This window comes from Ochotona curzoniae, unplaced genomic scaffold (assembly GCF_017591425.1).
Source record: "Ochotona curzoniae isolate NIBS_2020 unplaced genomic scaffold, NIBS_Ocur_1.0 scaffold_2453, whole genome shotgun sequence".
In the NCBI taxonomy this organism is placed as follows: Eukaryota; Metazoa; Chordata; class Mammalia; order Lagomorpha; family Ochotonidae; genus Ochotona; species Ochotona curzoniae.
In genome coordinates, this window is record NW_024467094.1 from 31,580,474 (window position 1) to 31,604,966 (window position 24,493).

Here is a 24,493-nt window from a genome sequence, read left to right on the forward strand (position 1 = left end):
GTTCCCGTGTGAACCTTTCATGAGTAACAGAGAACATTCAGGCAGTCTTATTTCCGAAGGATTACTGGAGCTGGATCTACATTCTCCCCTTCTGTTGATTCAAAACTGGAAAGATCAGATTACAGATCTTACCCAGGAACATGCTAGAGGGATCAACTCCCAGGCAGAGACTCCACTCTCCAGGGCTCCCCTGTGATCTGTCGGTGGAATCATTGGTCCCAGACTTTCGGATGGGTCTCTGGCTTCCCCCCAGGTTCAGACTCGCAGCTTCCCTTGGTCAGCTGTCTGAAGATGCAGTGAGGGTTTTCCGGGGGGATGGGAGGCAGGAGTGAGATTTTAACCATTGCTTATGTAGATAACAGTTAGCCTGTCACAGTTTGTAATGGGGTAAGGGTCTGCCTTTTTCATGTGATAGGGTAAGGGGTCTGCCTCTGGATGTCTGCTCTTGTAAAGTAGCCCCCTTAGTATGGTCAGAGACCAAGCCCAGTCTTGGTTACTCTGGCTCAGGTGGGCTGAGGGCTGGTGTGGGAGAGGGGGCAGGGAGAAGACTTGAGTGTTGCCGTCTTCTCCCTTGGACCATGTTGACTTTAAAGTGCAATCATCCATTATACCTTGTCTATCTCTTCCTGAACTTTCCAACCACTAGAACTGTAGACCAGAGAACAGGGGCTGGAGTGAGACATGTAAGAAGCCACATTCCTACAACAAGATCCCTTGGGACGATTAGGACACTGCTTGGGAACACCTGTCTCTCACACTGGGGTGTCTGGGTTCCAGTCCTGACCTCACTTATGGTGCCAGCTTCCAGGGACGCAGCAAGAAATGGCTCTAGTACTTGGGTCCTGGCCACTCATGTGGGAGACTTGGATGGAATTCCCAGCTTCTGACATTGGCCTGGCCCAGCCTGGCTGTTGTCAGTATTTGTGGAATGAACCAGTAGATGGGAGATTTGTGTCTTCTTTCTCTGTTTCTGTCCCTCTGTGTTGTTGTTGTTTTTGTTAATGGCGCTTGCTGTTGGCTCAGCCTCCTGTTTGGGCAGGAGTGATTGGAGATGCTATCTTCTTCCCTAGGGCTGTATGAAGCCTCCTTGACTCTTAGCCCTGGAGCCACGTCACCTCTGGGTGACTATGATCCTTGTGTGCTGTTTGTAAGTTAGCGCTTTGTTTGATTAACTAAAAAACAAATAAATAAATTGGATTATCCTAGGCTTCCTCCAACTCCTGCTAATCACGAGTTTTCTTGGAATGCCCTTTTTGGGTCTACCAGCTGATTGTTATTTTTGGAGGCCACTAATGACAACCCAGCCGGGATCCTACCAAGGCTCACATTAAGGCAGCTTGTGTCACTAAACCTGCCATTCAGGTAATGACTGCCGCCCGCTGCACAAACAGGTTGGGGCCTTGCTGGGCAAAGGCCAACTGGTAACACCTGGATGTGGAAGAAGGTGGGAGGCCAGTCCCAGAACTTGACCCAGTAGAACTGGCACAGGGTCACAGATGACTTCATGGGGCTTTTGTTGAGTGTGGAAGAAAATTTCAGAAGAGTCAGGACAGAGATCTTGATGCTAGGGGAATGTTTTCTTTTGGCTTTCCGGCTCAGATCCATTTCCTTATCATAATGCAAGCAAAGGCAGTAATTATTGGCATTACTTACCATGATTATGGGCGACAGGAATTGCAACTGGGCAAAGGGATTGTTCTGTGTATTTTAATTTCCTTCTCTGAAGTTCCAACTTAAAGAACTTTTTAATTTTGTCTTCTGATTAGCAATTGGCTCTGGGACAGGCAGGAGGTGGGTGTTTAATAGCTACTTCTTTGCTGGTTCTCCATTCCTTTTTTATTCATACCAGTATGAAGTTCTCTAAAGCAAAGAATAAAAACATCGATTACAACCATGAAAGCTGCCAATTCAAGGTGATGGAGTTAAGTATAGGCTAGGACGTAATGTCACCATGAGAGTCTTAAAACTTCCAACCACGCAGAATTAAAATTTAAAAAAAAAAATCCTTGAAGAGAGTTTAGGAGGATCTTTACAAATGGATGCTCAGTCATGTGTAAAGAGAGGTGCACTATTAGTGCTGTGTGAAATGGCACAGTGGATGATCTTGGACAAGTCATTTTAATTCTCTCCAAGTGACCAGATTTGTTGAGAACTTTGTATGGCATCGGGAATGGGATAATTTGGAATAAAACAAGTGTCCTTGGATTCCATTCTGTTTCCCCCTTCTGGGTGAGAATCTAAGAAGCACTTTCCTTCCAGGCCCAAGTTAAGCATCTTACAGGATGGGCTTGCTTTGAGCAACACCTTGCTGATGGAGGTCTCAGGATGCTGCCTTCCCTGCTGTACTGCTCATCCAGTTCAATCGATAGCGAATCTTTTGAGACTGACTTTCAGAAGTGACATTCAGGGTTGGGCTATGTCAAGTGGCTGATGAATTAAAATCATCCATAACCTTGCTACTCAAAGTGTGCTCCTTGGGCCAACAAGTTCAGGTCTTCTTGGTGCCTATTAAAAGTGCAGACTCCGAGGCCACAAAATGGCGCTCCTAGGTCATAATCTGCATTTTAGCAAGATTCCTAGGTTATGGGTCTACTTGTTAATATTTGGCAAAAAGTGATGTGCAAGACATGGGACTAGATTGTAACCCAAAACTACTAAATCCTGAGACTTTGGAGATAACAAATGGAGATCTTCACTTGACGTGTTTGTGATAACACTCTGGACAGATTATTTCCAGTTAGCGACTGTTGAAAATATTTGGTGTAATTATTGTCCAACCCTCATTCCTGCCCTTTGTTCTTCTTGTCCTCTCTGAGTGCAGAGAGAGGTGATTTCGGCAGAAAGTAGAAGTGGGTGCAGGGTCTAGCTGGAAAGACACTGAAGGTGAGGTCTTCTTTGTTTGCGACTTGTTTAAACCCTCAGATCACTGACCAGGATGGAAGGCTTTGAGGTCTGGGTAATGAGTAGGAGGTTCTTGATCGTAAAAGCTGCTCCCTCCATGGTCCTGAGTGTCTGCTTGTGACTCATGTGTTTTGCCTTCATACCATGTCAATGACGTCAAACCTTCAAGCCTCTGGAAAGTATGGGCTCTGATTTCAAAACAGAAAATTCAAATTTCCCATCTGAAGACTGTCAGCCAGTGTTCATGAGAGTATGTTGCCCAGTTTTGGGTTTGTGTTGCTGTTTAGCAACCGTGCTTGTCCTCTGTGGCACAAATCCTTGTCCCTCGTCCCTACTTGACCACCCCTAGCTGCCTCAACTATCAATGACGATAATAATACCCTACAGAGTGTGGCAAATAGTAAGGGAGATCATGGATGGAAAGCTAAGTCAAAGGGGTTGCTATTCTAAACATACGTCTAGTTTCTGTGTGTGTGTGTCACATGCAGTTAGTGCTGTGTATGCATACCTTGAAATGGTATAAATTGACTTGTTTTTGTTAGATGACTCTTATTTTATGTGATGGATTCTCATGTAAATTTCAAAGAGATGTTTAAGTGATTGGGAGAGTCCGATTGGTTACGCACACAAATACACAGGGTTCTTAAATTTCTAACTGTGGTTAGGTCATTAGGTGATTAAGTATATCAGAGGCGCTGTCTTCTCATTTTTGCATAACCTCACTGGAAATACATGTCAGAAACTAATCCTCTTCAGAAAGATGGTAACAGGTAGATGTTGTAATACAGTAATGAGATGGGGAATGAGTCATACCTTTGAGGATGAGCACAGCCATGTGGTAGAGCTGGAAGCCAACATTGTCAGATATGTGGAAACAGCAGAATTCTTGAAAATATTTATTGATTAAAGACCATATGGGAATATAGCATCTACACAATGGCATTGTGAGCAATTGTACTTAGAATGAATGACTAATACTCCGCGATCTTAATGACGTGTAAATTAAACATTATGACTCGGAGCGCCCTGACATCATAGTCATCTCGATCAGTACAGGCCTTATCACTTCCCAGGGGTGGGGAACATCACCTACATTGAAAAAAGATTATGTTTCAGTGAAACTCCTGGTCTGTGTGATACTTGTAAGCATAAATATTTATAGAGAAAGCGTTAATGTTCCTGGAATGAGGAACTCAGAAACAGAATCAAAAAGAATTGAAGCTCAAAGATCAGGAGAAGAATCCACCTGGGCAATTTGGCTTCCTCTACCCCCTCCTCTTCAGATTGGGGGTTACACTGTGGGATCCCCACTTGTGGGGGCACAAGGGGGAGGACTAAGGATGTGCGTGGAGAGTGGCCTCCCACCCGGTGGTCTTTGAAGAGGGTGGACCTTGACTTCTATGTTTCCCCTGTGGCTATTGGATCGGGACTTTTGCAGAGGTCCATTTTACTGTGAAACCAGTTAATATCCTCTTCTGAGCTGGGTGGGATGGGGTTAGACTAGTTAGCCTTAAATTGGCTAACAACACTGAGCAAGAAATAGAGTCTACCGTTTTAAATATTCCATTTACCTATTGATACGTGAAAAGCTACCCCCACAATGTACTGGTTTTAAAACAATCACCTTTTTCTTTGTTTACATTTCTGGGAATCAGAATTTCAGATTCAAAATGGAGGGGCTATGGCATCTTCCTGCCTCAGGATGCCAGGGGCCTCAGGGATTGTCTTGAATGGGTGGCAGCAGGCTAGAGTGGCTTCACCTGAGCTGAATGTCTGGCATCTTGGTTGGGGCTATTAACTGGGCTCCTCAGTTTTCATGTTAGTGGCCCCTCCGTGAGGCTGACTTAAGAAGTCTCCAGGAAAGAAGATAAAACCCCAATGTGCAAGTGTTACTGAGCCTCTGCTTTTGTCATGATGGCTGATGGTCCCTTGGCCCAATTAAGTCACATAACCACACCCAGAGAAGAGTGTGGAGCAGACCACAGAAAGACATGAACACTGGTGAAGCAGACTGCCTGGGGCACCAGTACCCATGATGGGCTGAGAGAATAATGCCATCAAATAGCATTCTCTTTCTCTTGTGAACGATTCATAAGTATACGTATAGCTATGGAATTGCTTAATGTTCATAAATGGTAGTGTTGGAATTGCCATTTTTTCCTCAAAGAAATGGGATACCATATTCCAGATCAAGTAAACTTTTAAAGTTCCTAAGTTCAATATTGACCCTTATGTGCCCTGACAGGTGCAGTGGCTTGACCTGCTCCCAGACCCAGCTCTTGTGCATGCTGGCAGATGCTCTGGCCTAGATTGGGAGACTCCCAGGAACTTCCCTAGGCCTGACCCTAGGCCTGGTTCTTATGCATACTAGTGAATGTTGTAGCCTAGTTGGGGAGACACCGCCCCCGCCCAAATCCCCTACCAGGCCTACCGCAAGGTCTGGCCGTTATGTGTGTTGGTGGGTACTCTGGCTTGGCCTGGTCTAACCTGCCCCCAGACTGGGCCTAAACTTTCTTCTAAGGCTGTTACTTCTTTTTTTTTTTTTTTAAACGATTTATTTATTTTTATTGGAAAGGCAGATTTACAGAGAGAAGACTGTTACTTTTTAAAATTGAGTTTTGATATAGTGCCTTGAATAATGATTTAAGAAATATGAATTCTGTACATGAAAAATTAAAGAAACCAATCTGATACTACTTCAAGGAAAAATTCTTTAAATTTTGTGATTACTTAGCTTTGAGATGTTTTTCCTGATTTTTTTTTTCTTGCTTATGTTATTATTTTACTGTGAAAAAAACTAAGAGGCTAAAACCACAAAATTTTCATCATAGAAACTTATTGTAGGAGACTTATGCCTTGGCAAAATATCTGACTATGCACTGGGAAGAGATTTTGCTAGACTTAAGTGGAAGTATATTTGCCTAGTTTTATGAAATACTTACCTATATGAACTATTTATCTTACTTCTAGTGTTTATTAGTGTATTCCCTGGAAACAGTTCTCCAAAATTTTGTAAGATGAGGCTCTATTCACAAGGAATTGGGAATAAGGTGAAGGTGTTTTTCATTTTCCTATTAGCACTGTCCCCTGGAGACGGGGTAGTTATCACTACAGAGTGATAAGGTGAACGTACAAACATGGAAGATTGCACTCACCTGAAACTGCAACATGCTAGGGTCTCAAATTCAGCCACATATTGTGGGTAACTCAGAAGTCTTATGTATATATACATGTGCACATATATGCATATATATATGTATGTATATGCATGCCCTGGGTTCTGTTCTTCAAAGATATTGATGTAATTGGTCTAGAATTCATCCTGGATATTAGAGTTTGCAAGTATCAGCCTGCAGTCCTGGGATGAGGAGAGCTAAGTTTGAGGACTGCTGTGCTGGAGAAACTTGAATTACTTTGGGTCCCTGTCTTGTAGCCACCTGTTGCTCCCATAGCTGGAGCCCTGGCACCCTTGCTGGCTTTATGGCTTCTCCCCTCAACATACGGTTGTTTAATCCTTACTCGCGAATTTTTACCAAATTTAGCTCCTGATTTCACACATGGTCTTTAGGGTTGATGTACAGTATTGGATCTATAAAGGCACATGTTTGATTGGACTGAGCAATATCAGATGGGTGAAACCACAAGTCCTTTTATAATACTTTAGGCAAATATGTTGACATAACTATTAAGCTCCAAAAATAATACTTTGTATTCCTCTGGATTAGCCAACTATTTGTTTAATTGTGTTTGTGGGAGATACAACTACCACTGCTGTTTATTCACAGTGTTTCTGGAACGTAAGCAGTAGAATTTATTGCCACCTCCTTTAGGTGGCTTGGGTGTGTTGGTCAAAATCAAATACAAACAGAAATTTCTTTGATTGGTAAGTCATCTGAACACATAGGTATTCATTGGTTTCTAATGGGTATTTTATAACATTTTGCAGCTGACATAAATGCAGGAGAAAAAATTTCATGGAACTATGTCTTTATTTGGATAAATGGCTTAATTTTTTCCTACTTGCTTCTCAGTCAAATGCAACATCAAGTTGTTATTGATTGATAGTTTGCCTGGGACCAAGAAGTTTACTGAAAGCATTGGAAGGAGTCGGTCACCTTAATGAATACAATGAATAAAACTTTAAGGAAAATTTAAGTCCTTGGATAAAAAATTATTAATATGCTATTAAATGCTTATTGTTACCAAATCATATATAGGTAATGTTTGTAAGTAGAAAGTTAAGGATTGTTTTCTGGGTCTGGTTTTATAGCTTTCAGCTTGTCATAGTCCTTCTGGATATTTTTTAGGAGATTATCTGTCAGGAATTGACCCTAAGATAGATACAAAAATTTGTGGATGCTGACGTCCCTTCCCTAAAACCGCACAGTTATCACCAGTGTTGAGGCACAGCAGGTTAAACCTCAACCTACAATGCTGACATTCCATGCTGGAGTGCTGGTTTGAGACCTGGCTCCTCCACTTCCGGTCCAGACCTCTGCTGATGTGTCTGGGGAACAGCAGATGGTCAGAGTACCTGGGCCCCTGACACCCACGTGGAGAAATAAGGCTCCTGGCTTTGGCCTAGACCAACTCTGGCTGTTTGTAGACGTTTGGAAAGTGAGCCAGTGGATGGAAGGTCCCTTCCCTCCCTATCTCTTTGTGGCTCTGCCTTTCAAATAAATAAATCTTAAGTAAGCTGGCATAGTGTTGACATAGAGACTATGCACTCCCTCCTGTGTATTTTAAGTCACTTTAAGTTATTTTTAATCCTGAATACAATGTAAATACTAGGCAAGTAGCTGTTGTACTGTACTCCTTAGGAAATAATGACAAGAAAAAGTCTGTGTATGTTCAGCACGGACACAGTTAAAATGCTTTGATTTGTAGTTAGTTGAACTTGCAGTCCAGCATACCACCCTGGATCCTCAGTTTTCACTTTGTTGATCAAGTCACTTTCCCTTTTAGGTTCCTAGCACCTGTCTGTAGTGGGGCTTGTTTTTTCTGGATCTCCTTTTCTAGCTTTAATCCCTTTTAGTCCATTCACCGCTTGTTCTTTCTTTTGACTGAGGTAGAGTGAGTCTTGGTCATCTCATCCCTTCTACAGAGGATCTCTGGATTCCCAATCCTCAGTCCCTTCCTGCTGGTGAACCACAGCTCAGCCTAGGTCACGTAGCTTCAAGGTCATAATCCTGGCCAGGGTTTGGCTGTTATGGGTTCCTTGGAAATGCTACGGTTCGTTGGGATGTTTTACGGACAGTGCTCTAAGAATTCCTCCTTCAGATGAGATGCTATACTGTCTTATAGTAAAAGAAAAGGCAGGATTCAGTTGGTGTGGAGTTTTATTGGCTACAAAATACACATCATGATAAGAATCTCAAGATTGTTGTAGAAAAGTAGAGCTTTCAACTCATAAATTTCACACGTTGATTCAAAAAAGTGCAACAGTACATCGAGCTTTTTTGGGGGAAGTCTGGTGGGAGTTACAGGGAAAAGCAAACTCCATGGGTACCATTCAGAACTCACCCACCAAGTAAGTGTCTGGGCAAAAACTTTCCATTGGGGAAGAACAGTCTTTAACCACAGGCAGAAGCTATGGCTTTATGTATTCTTCTGGATCTCGTTCACTTGAGAATGAACTAGTCTTCCATTGACCATCTCCTGTGTGATGGCCTTGATCTTTGAAGCTACAGCTGCTAAGGGAAACAACAGCAGGGAGGTCACCACCATGCTGGCCCCACCACCTGGACTTCCCTTACACCGGTCACTTGCTCTTAGCTTTCGAAGGCACCTGTGCCTTCCCTGATATTCAGTCAGCAACATGGCAGCCAGGGGCATGTTCCTCCCTTCCTAAGGAATTGAGGTTGAGACCAGCATCCTTAGGTGTGGCTGACAAACACCGCAGTCTACCCAGCATCTGTGGAGTTCTTTCTGCTCACGTGGGCTCTATGGCATCTGCCTTGTTGGTTCTGAGCCTAAAAGCACCACGTGCCATTTGAGACATTTCATTTTAAGATTGAGAAGCCATGTCCTGTGAGACATGGGTAAGAAGCTAGGGACTTTTATCATGGTCACTGTTTTCAAAGATATGCCTTTATTTAAATAAACACCTTGTTGACACATCAACAAACCAACAGTAAATTCTAGGGGGAAGCTGAAACCATTAAGTAAGACACAGGCTGATTTTTTTTTTTTTTAAACTCAGACCTCTTCAACAGTAAAAGGGGCCATCCCATCAAGCAATGGTTTCCCCATTCCTGGACATGGGTAACCAGTGTTGCGGGGCAGGGTGGTGGCTAAAGGATCACTAGTCCATTCTTGCCTGGTGGTCATGGTTATACCAGCTATTATGGGGCCACAAATGACTCCATGATTCTGATGCTTGGGAATGATTTAATCACAGCTAATTAGAAAGTGCCACTTGGTCCAGACTGTTCTCCTGGGACTTGTCTGTGAGATATGAAGGATTCCAGAAGGCTGTAGCAGGCTGTGAACAGTTCCCAGTACTGGGCTAAACAAATAAAAATCAGATTCTTTCTCATTATTGTTTCTTTCCTTCCTCACAGCAGTGTCTGTTCCATATTTCCCATACTGGAATGGAACTTGACTGTTCAAGAAGAGGGTAACAGGGCGTAGTGTTCCCAATCTTACACAGCCCTTAGAAAACTCCTTTCAGGATGGACTGTTCAAGCCTTGTGGAATGCCAGTGCTCAACAGAATGGAGTGTGGGCAATGGTGTGATTAAGAAATGATGTGTCTTTAATTTTCTAGGTGTTTAGCAAATAGACTCCATTACTAAACAAAGATACAATGCTATTAATTATCACTTTGGTGCACTGTTTGCAAAGAGCTTTCATAGATATGTTGAAGGTAAGATCTATAGTTCAGTTTGTTTGTATAACTGAACTTGTGAAGTTAACAGAATATTTTTGATCATGCGGGCATAAAATTAAAAGTGAACACAGAATGGTTAAATGTTCAGGAAAAATATAAATAGGTTCAACAAAGATGCAATTTTTTTTTTTTTTTACCTTTCACACTTGACTCGGATTCTTCCATTGCCCTACAAAAGGGAAAAAGGATAAAGCTCACTTTAGTATTAACCAACAACCATCACAAACTTCTCAGGGTGAACTGACCTTCTTTGCTTACTTGTAAATTCTCTTTGAGGATAATTGTTAAGAGTTCAATAGTCTCTAGGTTGCGAGTTCACTGGGGAACTTGACTGGGTGCAGAAGGCATTGAGACTAGCCTGCCCCACGTGCCTGACTCACGGGTCACCTAGCAGCACCCCTCCCCCATCTGCCTCCTTCCTGTTGGCTGCCGGCTTTTCTTCCTCCAGGTCTGGATCACAAGCCCGGAATTCCTGAACTTCTCAGATTGTTCCAAGTATGATCCAGCACTGTTTTGCTTACATATTTTTAGAGAACTCAACCTTTTCTCTTGAGTCATAGGATGTATGTGTTCCTTATGTGTCCAGTTGCTATAATTTCTTGAGGTGGTCAGAAATACTGAGACATCGCAGTCTCTTAAGACCATTTTGTTGTCGTTTGGCTCAAATAGTGCATCTCCACCCTGTTTTTATTTATTCACTTATTTTGGGGGTAAAAATTATATGCATTCCTATTTGGAAACATGGCCACCAATCTGTGTTGATTCATACTAGGGACTTTAATATAATCATTTTAAATGTTCTACCTGCAAATCTTAGTATCTTGGAAGTATTGGTTGACTACTCCTTATTTCTTCTTAATAAAGTAAAATTCGGTATAGATATTTCTGAAGAAAGTCAACACAAAGTTCACCTGTCTTCCTTGTAGGGGTGGGGAATGTTTGACCTGGCATGGAATCATTTGGCTAAGGCAACTGCAGGCAGGACTTAAAAAATCCGATAAACCTATAGCAGGGTAATCTTCCAGTTGATAATTTTGCATGACCTATGAATGATGTCATAAATATCCAAATGGCCCCAGGCAGAGAAAAGATTTCCTGACCGTTGCGAACAGAACTTGTAGGGTGCATCAAAGCCCACTATGAAGGCCGAATGCCCTTGGCACGCTCCTCTCCTGCCAGCCTTTGCCTTACCCTTCACTGTCTCCCTCCAGGAGCTGGCGGTAGGTGGCGATTTCCTTCTCCAGGTGGGTTTTAATGCCCAGGAGCACCTTGTACTCATTGTTCTGGCGCTCCAGATCATGGCGCAGCTGCATCAGCTCCTCCTCATAGTGGGAGATGACCTGCTGCATGTCCTGCAGCTGGCAGGTGTACCGGGACTGGGTCTCCGACAACATGTTTTCCAAAGCAGATTTCTGAAAGAGGGAATCATATTGCGGTTGCTGAGTGACTGGTGGCTTGGCTTGTTTCATACTATGTACTTGTTGGGTCCTTAGCATATGCCAGCCCCTCTGGTAACTGCTGGGGATCCAGAGATGAACAGTAGACTTGGGACTCCTGCAGCCCATCTTTCTGGGCACAAAGCCATTGTATCAGGAGCTTTTGGTAACTCTGAACTGCTACTGTGTCTGTCATATATGCTACTCCTGTGCTCATTTTGAGTCGACAACTGGGACTGCTATAATATTATATGTTCAAGTAAGAGTCTAATGCAGGGATGGCAGGTAAAACAGAAGATACTTAGTTAAATCGGAGTTTCAGATGAGCAACAAGTAACTCGTTCGGTGCAAGTGAGTTCCCAATATTGCTCTAATGTTGTGTGGGACATACTTTTTTTTTTGTTTTTGCTTTTGAACATTTCATTTCAGAGTAGTTTTAAATTTAAAAAACAAAAATCCTGAGATAGTCAGAAAATGTTCCCACAATTCCCTCATCCCACTTCCCGTATTAGCACATCTTTGACAAGTGATGAACCAAACTGCTTTATCCCATGTGGGACATGTGATACCAAGCAATGAAACAGGCAGCCTCCCCACGTCTCACTCCTGTCAAACTGTGCTATACGGAGTGTCCAGTTTTTGATAAATCTGGCAATTCTGATCTCAGTGTTTTGATTATGACAATGGCAACCATTTGCTCTTTTTAGAGCATGCTAAAACCTGTAACATGAAATGGGCCAGGATGGAGAGAACTTAAGTTCACACTGCTGCTCTGTTTGGACTTTTGGGCTTTTCTAGAACGTATAACGTTAACCTTACAGAGAAAATTGCAAGTGCCTGATGGGATACTATTGCTTTGTCATGGTCACTAATTTTCTAGAGGCCTATAATGGCACCAGGCCATTAGGCTACATTTCCTAGGTCTCTCCACTGTCCAGGTCCTTCCATTATCCCCTTAGCCCTTGCTCTGGCTGCCGAGTGACATCAGGGAAAGGAAGCCCACGGGAAGGGAGCGCCCACCATGATTTCCACCCATATCCTTGGGTCTGTATCCAGGCCTTCGCTCTGTTCAAGCCACTGCTGCCCAAGTTGTTCGTGCTATGGTCATCTCAGCACTCACTGGCTTTCCCACACCCCTCTCTTCTTGTTCTCCTCTCTTCTAGATTATTCTCATCAGCTTTCAAAGAGCATCATTTCTCCCTAACTTAAAATCTTGATCCTTTAAAGCCTATGCCTATTTTTTTTTTAAAGCTATCCTTCAATTTGTAAGCTTTCCTTCACCTAAAGCAAAATTCCTCAAGGAGTTATCTATTCTTGCTGTCTCAAACACCTCTCCCGCCAAGGCCCAAACAGACTGGCTCCATGTGACCCAGGGCCTCCCTTCTTCCATCCTCTCCTGTCAATCCCTCATCTTTCCTTGTCTCCTTTCTTCTTTGTTTACACAGCTATGCTGGCCTCCTGTTATTCCTCTAACTCACACCTGGAGCTTTTGCATTGATTGTTTTCTCCCACCGGAACCTCCCCCTCACCTGTGCCCACAATCTCATAGCTAGATAGAGCACCACCTTATCTTTCTGCCCAAATGTTGTTACCTTGATAGTAAGATCCTTGCTGGCCACCTGTTTTAAATGGCAGCTGCTGGAACAAGGATTTAATGTCCTGATTGAGAAACCCAGATCCCCTATCAGAGCACTGGTTTGGATTCCCAGTGATGCAGATAGCTTATGTAAAAAGCCTGCAGTGAATTTGAATGCATCAAATGGCCAGGCTGAGGTAGGAGCAGGGTCAGAGCTGAAGCCAAGAGTCAGCAATGCAATCCAGGAGCCCAGTTACTTGAGCCATTATTGCTACTTCCTAAGTGTCTTTATCTGCAGGAATCTGGAGTCAGGAGATAGAGTGGGTATTGAATTCAAGTACTTTAATTGGGGTTCAGCCATCTTAGCCAGCATTGTAAATGCCAGGTTGAAGACTTTTCTCAACTTTCTCAATAGTGCACATTTTTAACATCTGCTCACCATCACTGATTCATGAAAGATAGCAGTCATTTACCACTCACATGTGCCAACACAAAAGAATGAATTCTGTCCTCTCTGTTTACATATGTAGAATATCATTCTGGAATTAAATTGATGAACAATTAGAAGATCCAATAGGCTATGGAGCAAATCAAATGGCAGCTTTCATTTAGCGTATTTCCAGTGCCTGCGACACTCCATACAAAGCATCACATGACAAGCCATGAGGATAACAGAAGTGACTGACACAGGAACTTAGGAGTTTGCTGGGTGGTAACCCACAGAGCAGTACTTAGACCTTCTTCACACTGGATTTTAGCAGGAAACCTAAGAGATCATAAGGGTTCTGGAACCTCTTATTTTGATGCATCACTTGAATAAGAACTGGTCACTTACACACACTGTGATCTTGGCCAGTTTACTTAACTATTTGGAGGCTTTTCTCATCGCAGAGATGGGGACACTAGCATTTGCCTGAAAAAGTTCATGTGAGAATATAATGAACCACCCAGCACAGCATCTGACACCAGCCAGGCTCTCAGGAAATGACCACTGTAATCATTGTCTTCATGCACAATATGCAAGGCAAGTAGGACGTGAGGGATGGCCTAACAAGGTTGAGGGTTTGAGCCCCAGGGGAGAAGTTAGGGAGGCTTTGTGGAAGGGGACACTGGATCTGCCTAGCTCCAACTCACCCGATTGTGCTGTGCCTGCAGGTCAATCTCTAGTGCCTGGAGAGTGCGTCTCAGCTCGTGGAGGTCATTCTGGCTGCTCTGCACAGCTGCTGGACTGGCCACCTCCTGGGACATGGCTGCTGACTGTGAGACCAAGCAAAGGCAGAGCCATCAGTACTGGGGCCAGGGCCACAGGGAAACAGAAGTTCGGAAAGTTCAAGAACCTTTGTTTTACCTGTTCTTTAAACCAAGTGTCCAACTCTTGATGCTTCTTCTTTATTATAAATTCATATTCCTGCCTCATATCTTCCAGCACCTTCATTAGATCTTCTCCTGGTGTTGCATCCACTCTTACATTGACCTTGAAGTCATGTGGCAATTGATGCTCCTCCATTTCCTGTTTAGTGACAGGGTGGGGGAAGAAAATGAAGTGGCTGCCTGTTCATGGGAAGTAGAAAACAGAGCTTTAAAAAGTTTATGTGATTGCCACTTTCGCTGGTTTGTCTTCTCAGGTCTCACAGATATTTTTTTCTGATAATTTTATGAAAAATGGCACATGATAGGTAATCGATGAGCCTTTTGGTAACAGGTTTGTCCTTGGTTGAAAATATTTCAGAAACAGACTCACGGATGCTGTCTAGTCCCGCTCAGCAGCTGACCTTTGATGAAGTGGCTGCTTAATGGAGAAGTTGGACACTTCAGATCATGGCTTTAGGGAGGTGTTTCAGTAAAAAGCCAAAAGGTGTAGAGGCTTTGAAAACCTCCTGCCTTATGACTTTGCAAAGCCAATGACCTCAGGATTTCCTGAAAACCTAAGCAGCCACAGGAAACATGAGCAGCCACCATCTAGCCAAAACCCTGCACTCTTTGATGTTCAGAAACCATTTCGCTTTTAAAATGAGAATTGCTTTCTTACCATTTTCTAAGAGCCTTAGCTGCTTCTGGAATTTAAGATGTTAAGATTTTGCCACTTGTCACTGTTATCTTGGTTCACAGCAGCTTCTTTTTATTCGGTGGCCCTTCAGCTAGCTGGATATTGGATCTATGAGGGAAGCTCAGTCTCACACATTTGCTCCTGCGCTAACATACAGATCTAGGGAAACATTGTGTGTTATCAAAATTACTGACCAGTTTGTGTTTATTTATGATTGCATTTTGGTTGTTGCTCTTGTCTCCTGAGTAGATGGCTCTGAAATTGGAGGAGTTATATATTTATATGGTTCTTTAGGATGATTTAGATCAAAGCGTAGAAGGAGTGATGTTCAGATGATGTTTTTTCCCCTCTGACAACATGTGCAGGCTGAGAATGGAGCTCATTTCTGGAGGACCCTGGGGCATCCTACCTGCTCATGGCGCTTCTTCATGAGGATAAGCTCTTTCCTCATCCCTTCCACTTCCTGTTCCAGGTCTGTTGTGACAATGGTCAAATTATCCAAGGTCTTTCGAAGGCCTTCAACTTCGATTTCCAAGTCTTTCTTAAAGGAGTGTTCATTTTCATACCTTTTGTTAGAAGGAAGGCAAGAGAGGGCCCGGTTGGGGTGTTGTGGTGCAGTGGGTTAAGTGATGTTGGCATCCCATATCCAAGTGTTGGTTTGGGCCCCAGCAGCTCTGCTTCCAATCCAGCTTCCTGCTGAAGTGCTGGGAAGGCAGCTGACACCCATGTGGGAAACCCAGAAGGAATCTTAGGCTCCTGACTTTGGCTTGGCCTAGCCATGGCTATTGCAACCATTTGGGGAGTGAACCAGAGGATGGGAGAGGCCCCTCTGATTTGCTCTACAACTTCTCCTTCCCCTATCTCCTTCCTACTTCCCTCTCTATTGCTGCCTCTCTGTCACTCTGCCTTTTAAATAAGCAAATGTTTTCAAATATATAAAAGTAAAATAAGGAAGGCAAGAGAATATCCATTGTTGGATGGCTGTGGTCTTTATAAGGATATACTTTATAAGGTTTGGAGGGCTAATCTTTAACTTTCTAGGTTTAATGAGAAAAAGTGAATTCAAACAGAGCATCCTCTGCATAGCTGTTTTCTATTACATTATTCTATGATAGTGACTCAATGTTTTGATTGAGAAAATAAAGCAATGAACAATGTTATGCCCATTATGTGAATTTAACAGCCATTAGTATTTTGCAATATTTGCTTCACCAATATTTATTACTGAAATATTTAAGAAGAAATTATACTGTTCATATATTCTCATCATTCAATACTCTAGAATGCATCTTTTAAGTAAAATATTTTCCTGCATAAGCATAACAGTATCATCCCTAGAGTAATAGTCTTTAATCTCATTTAACTCTTAGCTCTTGTTCACATTTCTTCACCCTATAACATGTTTCAGTTCTGGTTTGTTTAAGCTAGGTCCCATTCGAGTCACACACATTTGGTTTTGTCATGCCTTGTAATTATAATCCAGTAAGATTTTAGATGTGGGTCATGACAAGATGATGAGTTTTGCTTCTTTAAAGCAAACAACAGCAGAACCAGAGAACACTGTCAGGAAGGGACTTACTTGAGGCTGAAGTCATCCACAGCCATCCTGGCATTGTCAATGAGGACAACAATCTGAGCGTTGGTCATCTTACCATCCACGATCTGTAACACATGGCAGGGCGATGCTGAGTCAGCCACTTGATATGTGTTCATGGAGCCCACACAAGGCACAGAGCACAGAATCGTCTTACAGTAAGAATATGATCCACAAGTCTGTTTCACTCTCTTTTAAAATGGATTTCTTAATAGTTATCACATAGCACAATTTTTTTTTTACCCTAAAATCGTCATAGCCATTGATTTAACTTGTAGGTATGGTAAGCTTGCAACCCACAGTAACTATTAAAATATTAATTAAATAATTCTTCACCATCCAATGAAGTTACTTGATACCCGTTGGCAGCGTCAAAGTCTCCAGTTAGACATTCCTGGATGTTCATACCATTTTGTTTTAAAGAAATGTGTTGAAGTTGTTTCATGGGGCAGTTGTGCTTGCAAAATAGATCCTGGTCAATATCTTCAGGAAATGGAAAGGGGGAATGTCGCAGAATCAGAATGTGGTGCTACTTTGGTTCCATTAGACCTAGACAGCCTTCCTTGGCTTCTAGCTCTGTCCTTGACCATACATGTGGACGGGACCTGGTTATTCCACTCCAGGCTTCAGTGTTTACACTTGTGAAGTCAGGGGCTAGCAATAGGTGACCTCCGCAGTCTTAGCCTTAAATGGCTGGCATTCAGTTAGATTCCTCTGACAGCCCCATTGTTATTTATACAGTTAATTCCTTTATTTAGAAAGGATTTTCTTAGGACAAAGCCATGCCTCTTTACAAAGGCACCTTTCATAAATGTGGTCCCAAGTTAAAGCTCCACTAGTTACATGGAATCTGGCCTTGAGAATGCACACCAGCAGGAGATGGTTAGAACACCAGGCGTGGAACCTGAGCCACAGTGCCTGGGATCCTATGGCAACAGCCACCGGCTGAGTGAGCTGGGCCGAGGCTGAGTCTTGGTCTCCTCATCTAAAATATGACAACAATACAAGCTGCTTTATCAAATTATGAGAGTTAGAAGAGCTAAAAATAAAATAATGCTAGAATAGCATATCCCTGGCATACTATCAATACTTCAGAATGATTTGAAGCTGAATTCACTTAAGAGAAATGTACAGTGTTAAGCTTCCTTTTAAAAGAAAACCTAGCCTGTTTGTAATCAGAGTCTATGTCAGCATCAGAGCCTTGCCCAGGTTCCACATGCTGACCTTGTGGGAGATGGCCTTGCTGGCTGCCCCAGCTCCCTCCTTCTTCCCTTGGTCAGATTGTAAATGGCTCAATGTCTTCCTGTGTTCTGGAACAGGAGCAGTAGGCTTGGTAGGTTGCATCTGCAATATTGCTAAGGGAACATTCTCACCAATGCCTTTCCTCCCATGCCCCCTGACTGTTCGTTTTCTCTAACCGTATGAAAGATGAAAAGCAGTCTGTATGAATATGAGTTCGGACATTTAAAACTATTGTCCACTAAGTGTACTAACCTGATACGGTATTAGAACCTGAGACATCCTTCCAGGTTGTAGATGGATGGGGCTGGATTGCGAAATACTCCACAAGGCTGAGGTCTTACCTTGCACATTGTCATTAGTCACCTGGCTTCTCCCCAGGGCCCTGAGTTCATTCTGTTAACATCTAGCCTGTGGATTAGCCCAGCACTGTTGCTCCAGGCTGTGTGATCTTTGGAGGAAGAAATAGACCTTCTGACTGTGAACCAAAAGACCCACATGTTGAAAGCCATTCAAGAAATTTTGTGTATGATTTGTCCCATGACAGTGCCCAATTTCGTGTTTAAAAGAATTGGATTAAGTTTTGATTTCTTACAGAGCTTTTGCAAAGCCTTCAGTATCTCAGGCTTTGGGCGCGGTAGTGGGGTTCTGTGTCACCCTGGAGGATTTGTTCAGGACCCAGAAAGGGCCTGACCCCAGGTTGTTGTGGGACCTCATTAGGCTTCTGTTTTCTCCTCTACAGTTAGGAGTTGGGGCAGTGTTTGGGCTAGAGGTACAACTTCAACTGCAACAAGCCGCTTTCTTCAAAGGCAGAGAAAATGCAATGTTTAAAGTAAAAATCCAGGAAGAAGTGGAATTCAAGGCTAAAGAAACCTGCTATTTGATCTTAGAACCCAGAATTCTATGTCACCTGGACAATGGAGATGTCTCCCCTTCCTTGTAATTGTATCCACTCACTTTTCCCAATTCTCTTTCCAAGAATTCAGACAACCCCTGCTCTCCATCCATCTCTATAAAGTGAGGATAGAAACACCTGCTTCGCACTTGTGAGAATTCAGTGAGGAAACGTGGATGAAATGCGTTCCACGACTGATGATGCAAATGCAACGCATCAGTGTTATTCATATTTTTTTAAAAAAATTTTTATTTTGACAATCCTTACATATTCAACTGAGGTAAAAGGGGATATAGAGGGAGTAGCCCCACCCAGTTTCCCACCCAGCCCAAGTCCCGGAGTTATTCATATTAAGTACGATTTTGGGGCAGGGCAGACTGGTCAGCACCACACAGAGGTGGAAGTTAGGAGGCCACTGGACACAGTCCTGAGTTAATCCTCCTCCATCTCTTGCTGGTGGCTTTGAATGGCAGATCAACTTCTCCAAACTTAAGGCTGTGAGAATGAAGTTTGATGACACGGAATCTTTCTACAGGTGCAGAAAGAACTTGGACAGCCCGAGCATGAGTGTTCGGTACCCAGCGAGAAGCCCAGCATACACTAAAGGCTCAACAGACATTTCCCTCCTCGTCTTCCGCTTTTCTTGTTTCTCTCCATTCTTAGAGGAGATCATTTTTAGCCGGGTCTGAACTCACACCTTTCTTTTCTCAGCTCTCTGTCGACAAAAAGCTTCTGTGCCTGCCAGTCCCAAACCAGAGTGACTTTATCAAATGCAGAAACCTGGTGAGGACAGTTGAGTCACCTTGTTTTTTTGGTAAAGACAGCCATGCACTATATAGTTAAGGTAATTATGTAGTCAGTTATTAGGCTGATTATTCAATAATTAGGGTTCATTACGAGGACAGATTTGTATTATCTTGATTGGTCCTTCCTATATTCAAGCAAGGGCAGCTGAATGTTGCAAAATGCTACCGGTGTAGAAGCTGGAAACCCGTGGTGCCCTTTCGGGGGGAGGCGGAGTTGTAAGCACAGAAGGAGCTTTGTGGGACTGCTTGTGTGTAAAAGGGGAGCTGTGCAGCCTTATTTCTCAAATATCTGGGTTCTTTCGACTTGTAGCTAAGGTTATGAGATATCCCAAAAGGTACATGCTTAACTTTTTTTTCTAAATGTCCACTTTGAGGAGTTATTATTTTTTTAAAGTGTATCACCATCACTCATTCCTATTCTCAGATCCTAACAGATGCTCATTTTATTATGTCCCCCCCCCCCCCCATCATATGCCACACTCAGAAAACTGTGAGCACCTCTGGTCTGCTGGCTTCTAGAGGGTGTGACCTTTTTTTTTGATGTGAGCTCCCAAACAGTATATCTCAGCCTTTTGTTGGTGGATAAGCACGCTGTCGCCAGGACTCCGAGGTGGAGCCCGGCTGAAGTCATGAGAAAGGAGGTGCTCCTGCACCTTGTGCGCCGAGCAGGCAGAGCCAGTGCCAGCCCTTATCAGCACTGTGGCATCATCAGATCACAAGCGATACTGGGCACCAGCCGGCCGCCTCAGTGTTTAGGGTTTTTTTTGGGGGGGGTTGGGTGAGGGGTATAAAAAATCAGGTAGTCTCATTTTCAAAATCACCTATAATCCTTCTCTGATTTTGTTGCTTTAGTTTTCTACCTAATTCATGTACAGAAGCTTAATTTTACAAAATAGACTTTCCCAGTTCCACACTTTAGTTCTGATAAGAAAATGTCCTTGAATATCTTCGTGCACATTATTTTACACACTCCCCCCCCTCCCAAGGCAGTTTCCTGGAATTTGTCTTATGCTCTATTTTTTCCTTTCCACAGTCCTATGGAAACGGAACCCTACCTCTTAGCACCAAGGTCCCCCCGCCTGTATCCCCCCAGTGTCTTACCTGTTCCTGCAGGTGGCTGATGCTTTCCTCATACTGGGTGTAATCTCTCTTACTGCCCGGTTCTCTCTGCTGATGCCATTCCAGGATGCGACTTTCAAGCTGCGTGTTGGCCTCCTCCAGGGCGCGCACCTTTTCCAGGTAGGATGCCAGACGGTCATTGAGGTTCTGCATGGTCTCCTTTCCATTTCCGCCCAGGAGGGAACTGCCTTTTCCGGACCCCAAAGACCCTCCCGGGGGCTGGCGGTTGGGCGGGGTGAAGGAAAAGGAGACACGCATGCCGCCTGCACCGCCATGAACGCTGGGAGCCCTGGGGAAGCTTCTTGGCCAACTCCGTCCCCCTCCAGAGCCATGGGGGGAGGCCAGGGAGCTCTGGCTGAAGCTGTGGCTGGAGTTCATGGTGCCATCTGTGTCTTGGCCCTGCTGCGTTGTCTGGCGCTGCAGAACTGAACCGCCCCAGACTGCCTTGGATGGTTTTATGCCCTTTGCAGTGGGAGTTCCCGGCTCTGACAACTGTACCAACAAGATCGTATCATTGTGCAACATGTGTTTCCTCTTGGTCAATCCTCAGATGCCCCGGAGCCTTTTCATTCATTGTTGTTGTTTAGAACCAACAAACTGCTTTGCCTCCTCCCTTCCAGTCGGAATCCTGAGCACGGAGGTGTGGCCCATGACTTCAGGTGGGTATGTTTCTTATCTTCCTGTGGAATTTTCCCATTATCCATGTTTCTGAAAAAAGGTCAGATTAAAGCTCACAGAGGTTATTAGATTTCCTTTGAAAAAGCAGACATTAAACACACACACTCACACACACACACACACACACGCACACGCACACGCACACGCACACGCCCAGCTTTAAAGAGAGAGTGGGAGAACAGTAGAGAAGCCAGATGGGAACAGAACCTCAAGTCCCGGAGTAAAACTCCTCGCGCCAAGGAAACAGACAAGGCTCTAACTATCTGATCCCTTTGTGGCGGTTGCCGTTTGATGGAAAGTAATTTCAAAGGAATTGCTCTTCAGAGCAAGCCCTCAATTATGGTTACAATTAATTAATGAGTGACCAAGCCTTCCGCTTTCAGCTGCCTTTCATCCCAGCACACCTCAAAATCAAATAAGCTCACTCTGCACTTGGCCTCTGGGGCAGCATGGCGGTGAATCACCCAGCATCCCCCCACACCGGGCTGAGCCCCAGGGAGGTGGTTCTGCGTGTCCGGCAGAGGGGACGGCAGGAAGCAGGAAACGCACCACGGGTTGTTTAACATGCTTGTTGAATCTTAAACTTGGTCTGCCAAGGTAAAGGTTAGGAGTGAATAAAGTAGGCTGGGGCAGGAGCCTGGGCTGGTTCCTGACTTGCAGATTTAAAGGACACTAAGACATTAGTATTGGAAGGGGTTTCAGCCTTGGTACTTCCAAGCCACCAATGTTACAGATGAGAAAGACTGAGGCCTGGTGTGGGTGTGTGACAACCTGCTGAGGGGTGAAGCCACAGCAGGGTTCTGTCTCCCACACAGTCCCGTGATTTAGATGGGGTCATGGATAATGCTTCTCCCCCATGATGATCGTGGCCCTTCTCCATGCTTTTGTTTCATCCCCACAACATTTCTTCTTATAGCCAGGCAAGAGTCCATGCCCTCACTTTGGCAGGAGCCAGGGCTCCTGTTGGTGGGTGATTGTGAGCTGAGGTACATGTATGCAGTCAGTCACAGGCATCACTGCCCTGGTCTGTGCTGTGCCCGCAGCCTGGACGTGCCCACCGCTGCTTCCTGGCAGTCCAAGGGCATCTCTTCCAACAGTCATTTTCAAAGTTCTGGTGTGAACTGAGTACCCCCGTCTAGCAGGAAACTGCATCTCCCAGGGCCTGCAGAGGGGCGGGCATCCTGGTATCCCTTCCCTGCATTGGGCACAGGAACCTGAGAGTGCCCCCACTACCGGGCCCAGCTTCTGGAAAGTGCCTTTCTCCTACCCAGGACTGGCTGCTGGTCGTCATCTCCTTCCTGTGTATAAATTGAATGGGGAACATTTTTAGAGTGAGCTGCTCTGTTGGTACCACCACCCACTCGTTGCAGCAGGCATGCGCTGTAGACCAGGAAGCAGGAGAAAGCCTCTGCTGGGGGGACAGCCACCCTCAAGGCTCATCCTCTTGTGACTGCAGATGAAGCATGCCAGCCCCGGTCCAACTGCCCGTGCAACACAGCCTGCTCTGCTTGCCCCTGCGACACAGCCACATCAAGGAAAGTCCTTTGGATTTTTTTCCTCTTGCTGAGCACAAGTTTAGGGGAAAAAAGTTAACCAGAGTTACAGGAAGCTCAAGGAGTGCTCAAAGTGGGTGCTTGCAGTCACTTAGATCTCCAATGTAAGAAGAAGGAATGCGGGGAGGGCATGGTTGCAAAGTCCTCCTCTGCAAAACTCAAATTCAGTCTCCACTGTGGAGGATTTGGGGGAGTGGTGGTACAAGGATAGACCTTGAAGAGCGATTAGGTCCTGGGGGTGCTGCCCTACTGAATGGACCGATCCTTTTTTTTCTCCTTTTTTTATGGGTTAGCTTGCAGGTGGGTCTGTGATCGAAGCCAGTTCGTGTCTGTGTCTTGTGTGCACCCCTCACTGCTTGGTAACCCAAAGATTCTGTGGTCCCCAATAGCATGAAGGCCTTTCCCAGCTTCACCCCCTTGGCCTTGCAGTCTACAGAAGTGTAAAAAAACTAACTTCATTGTACATCACTCTGTCTCTGCTATTCTATGGTAGCAGGAAGATGGGGAGACTTCAGGAAGATGGTGCAGACAAAGGCTTGTTTAGAGGTGGGGTGCGGAGGGGTGAGGATGGAGATGTGTCCTTGATTTTGACTGGAGGCTGTGATCATCTCTACCCAGACCCAGCATCCTGAGGGAGGAGGCCGGCCCCCTGGAACTTGAGCGAAGCCAGGCTGTGCTCCCTGTGCTGGATGAGCTCATGGGAATGTGTAACAGAACGGGTCCATCCCTACTCATCTCAGGTGAGCTTGAGAGGCAGTGACTTTGGCTCTGTAAATTTGGGCTGTGTCTCCTGTTCATGTGTGGAGGTTTCGATTTATAGCAGTTGACCTGGAGCAAAGTGTCTGCTGTAGTGTAGCAAGTGCAAAGTGGGGAGACCTGAGTGGGAGAAGCAGTCTCGCAGCACTATGGTATGGTACTATGATTCTCCTCATAGCTTTGAAAGTGTGGGGTACCTTAGCTCTCAAAAAAAATGAGGCCTCTTGGATACACATGATGCATTTTAAGTATAAACAATGCAATTATATGTGAAGGACAAGTGCTTTAAAAGAGCACCCCAATTCCACTACACAGACACAGCCCTGGTGAATATCCTTTAAGATGATGAGAACTTTCTGCTTAGGCAGGTCCGGGTAAGGGGTTGAGAGAGAATTTCTACCTCCTGCTCACAGAGCTGCGGCTGCTTGCCATTGACCCTGCTCAGCACCAGCACCCTATGCAACCCCTCATCTGTCCACATTGTCTCCAAGAGGACATGTGGGCCACCCCATTGCTGGCCTCACTGTCCTCACCTCCCCAGGACTTGTAAGCAAGCCCTCAGTTGCCTATACTGAACCATCAGTAGTTTGGGGGCCTTGGTAGGCACAGTTCCCTCACAGTGTCCTGGAGCTGGCCTGGGAGCACTTGCTGGGCTGGCTGGAGCTGGATTGTAATAACCTCTTTGTGACCCTGCATCTCCACCCCTCCATTTGGCAGAACAGTGAGGCTCTGCCCTCCCCTACTAAACCCTGTACTGATGTATCCGTATTGCAAGAGATATGGCTAGCCAGAGTAACTTTAGAAAAATGAGGCCACAAAACTTTTTCAATCTTAGAATTAAGTTACTTTTTGTTAAAGGTTTATTTATTCACTCAAAAATCATTGTTACAGAGAGAGAAAAGGAGAGAGCTCGTTTCATCTGCTAATTCACTCCCCAGATGGCTGCAATGGCCAGAGTTGGATCACACTGAAATCAGAAGCCAAGAGTTTCAACCAGGTCTC

General features: G+C 44.5%; 1 protein-coding gene across 1 annotated transcript; it reads right to left on the bottom strand.

Moving 5' to 3' along the window:
- Nucleotides 1–8,229: 8,229 nt before the first annotated feature.
- KRT23 (keratin 23) lies at nt 8,230–20,882 on the bottom strand. The gene is made up of 8 exons (XM_041000740.1): nt 20,487–20,882; nt 16,431–16,513; nt 15,261–15,417; nt 14,153–14,314; nt 13,939–14,061; nt 10,984–11,204; nt 9,930–9,961; nt 8,230–8,594 (listed from the first exon to the last, which is right to left on the bottom strand). Exons 1-8 carry the CDS (start codon nt 20,880–20,882, stop codon nt 8,500–8,502), a joined length of 1,269 nt encoding a protein of 422 aa, XP_040856674.1. The 3' UTR covers nt 8,230–8,499.
- Nucleotides 20,883–24,493: the final 3,611 nt, after the last annotated feature.

Coding starts and splice junctions, on each gene's coding strand:
- KRT23 (XM_041000740.1), bottom strand. CDS start 20,882: ATGAACTCCAGCCACAGCTTCAGCCAGAGCTCCCTGGCCTCCCCCCAT. Junction 14,062..14,152: donor ACACTTGGTTTAAAGAACAG/GTAAAACAAAGG, acceptor TTGGTCTCACAG/TCAGCAGCCATGTCCCAGGA. Junction 8,595..9,929: donor ATCCGAGTCAAGTGTGAAAG/GTAAAAAAAAAA, acceptor TGTTTCCCTTAG/CAGCTGTAGCTTCAAAGATC.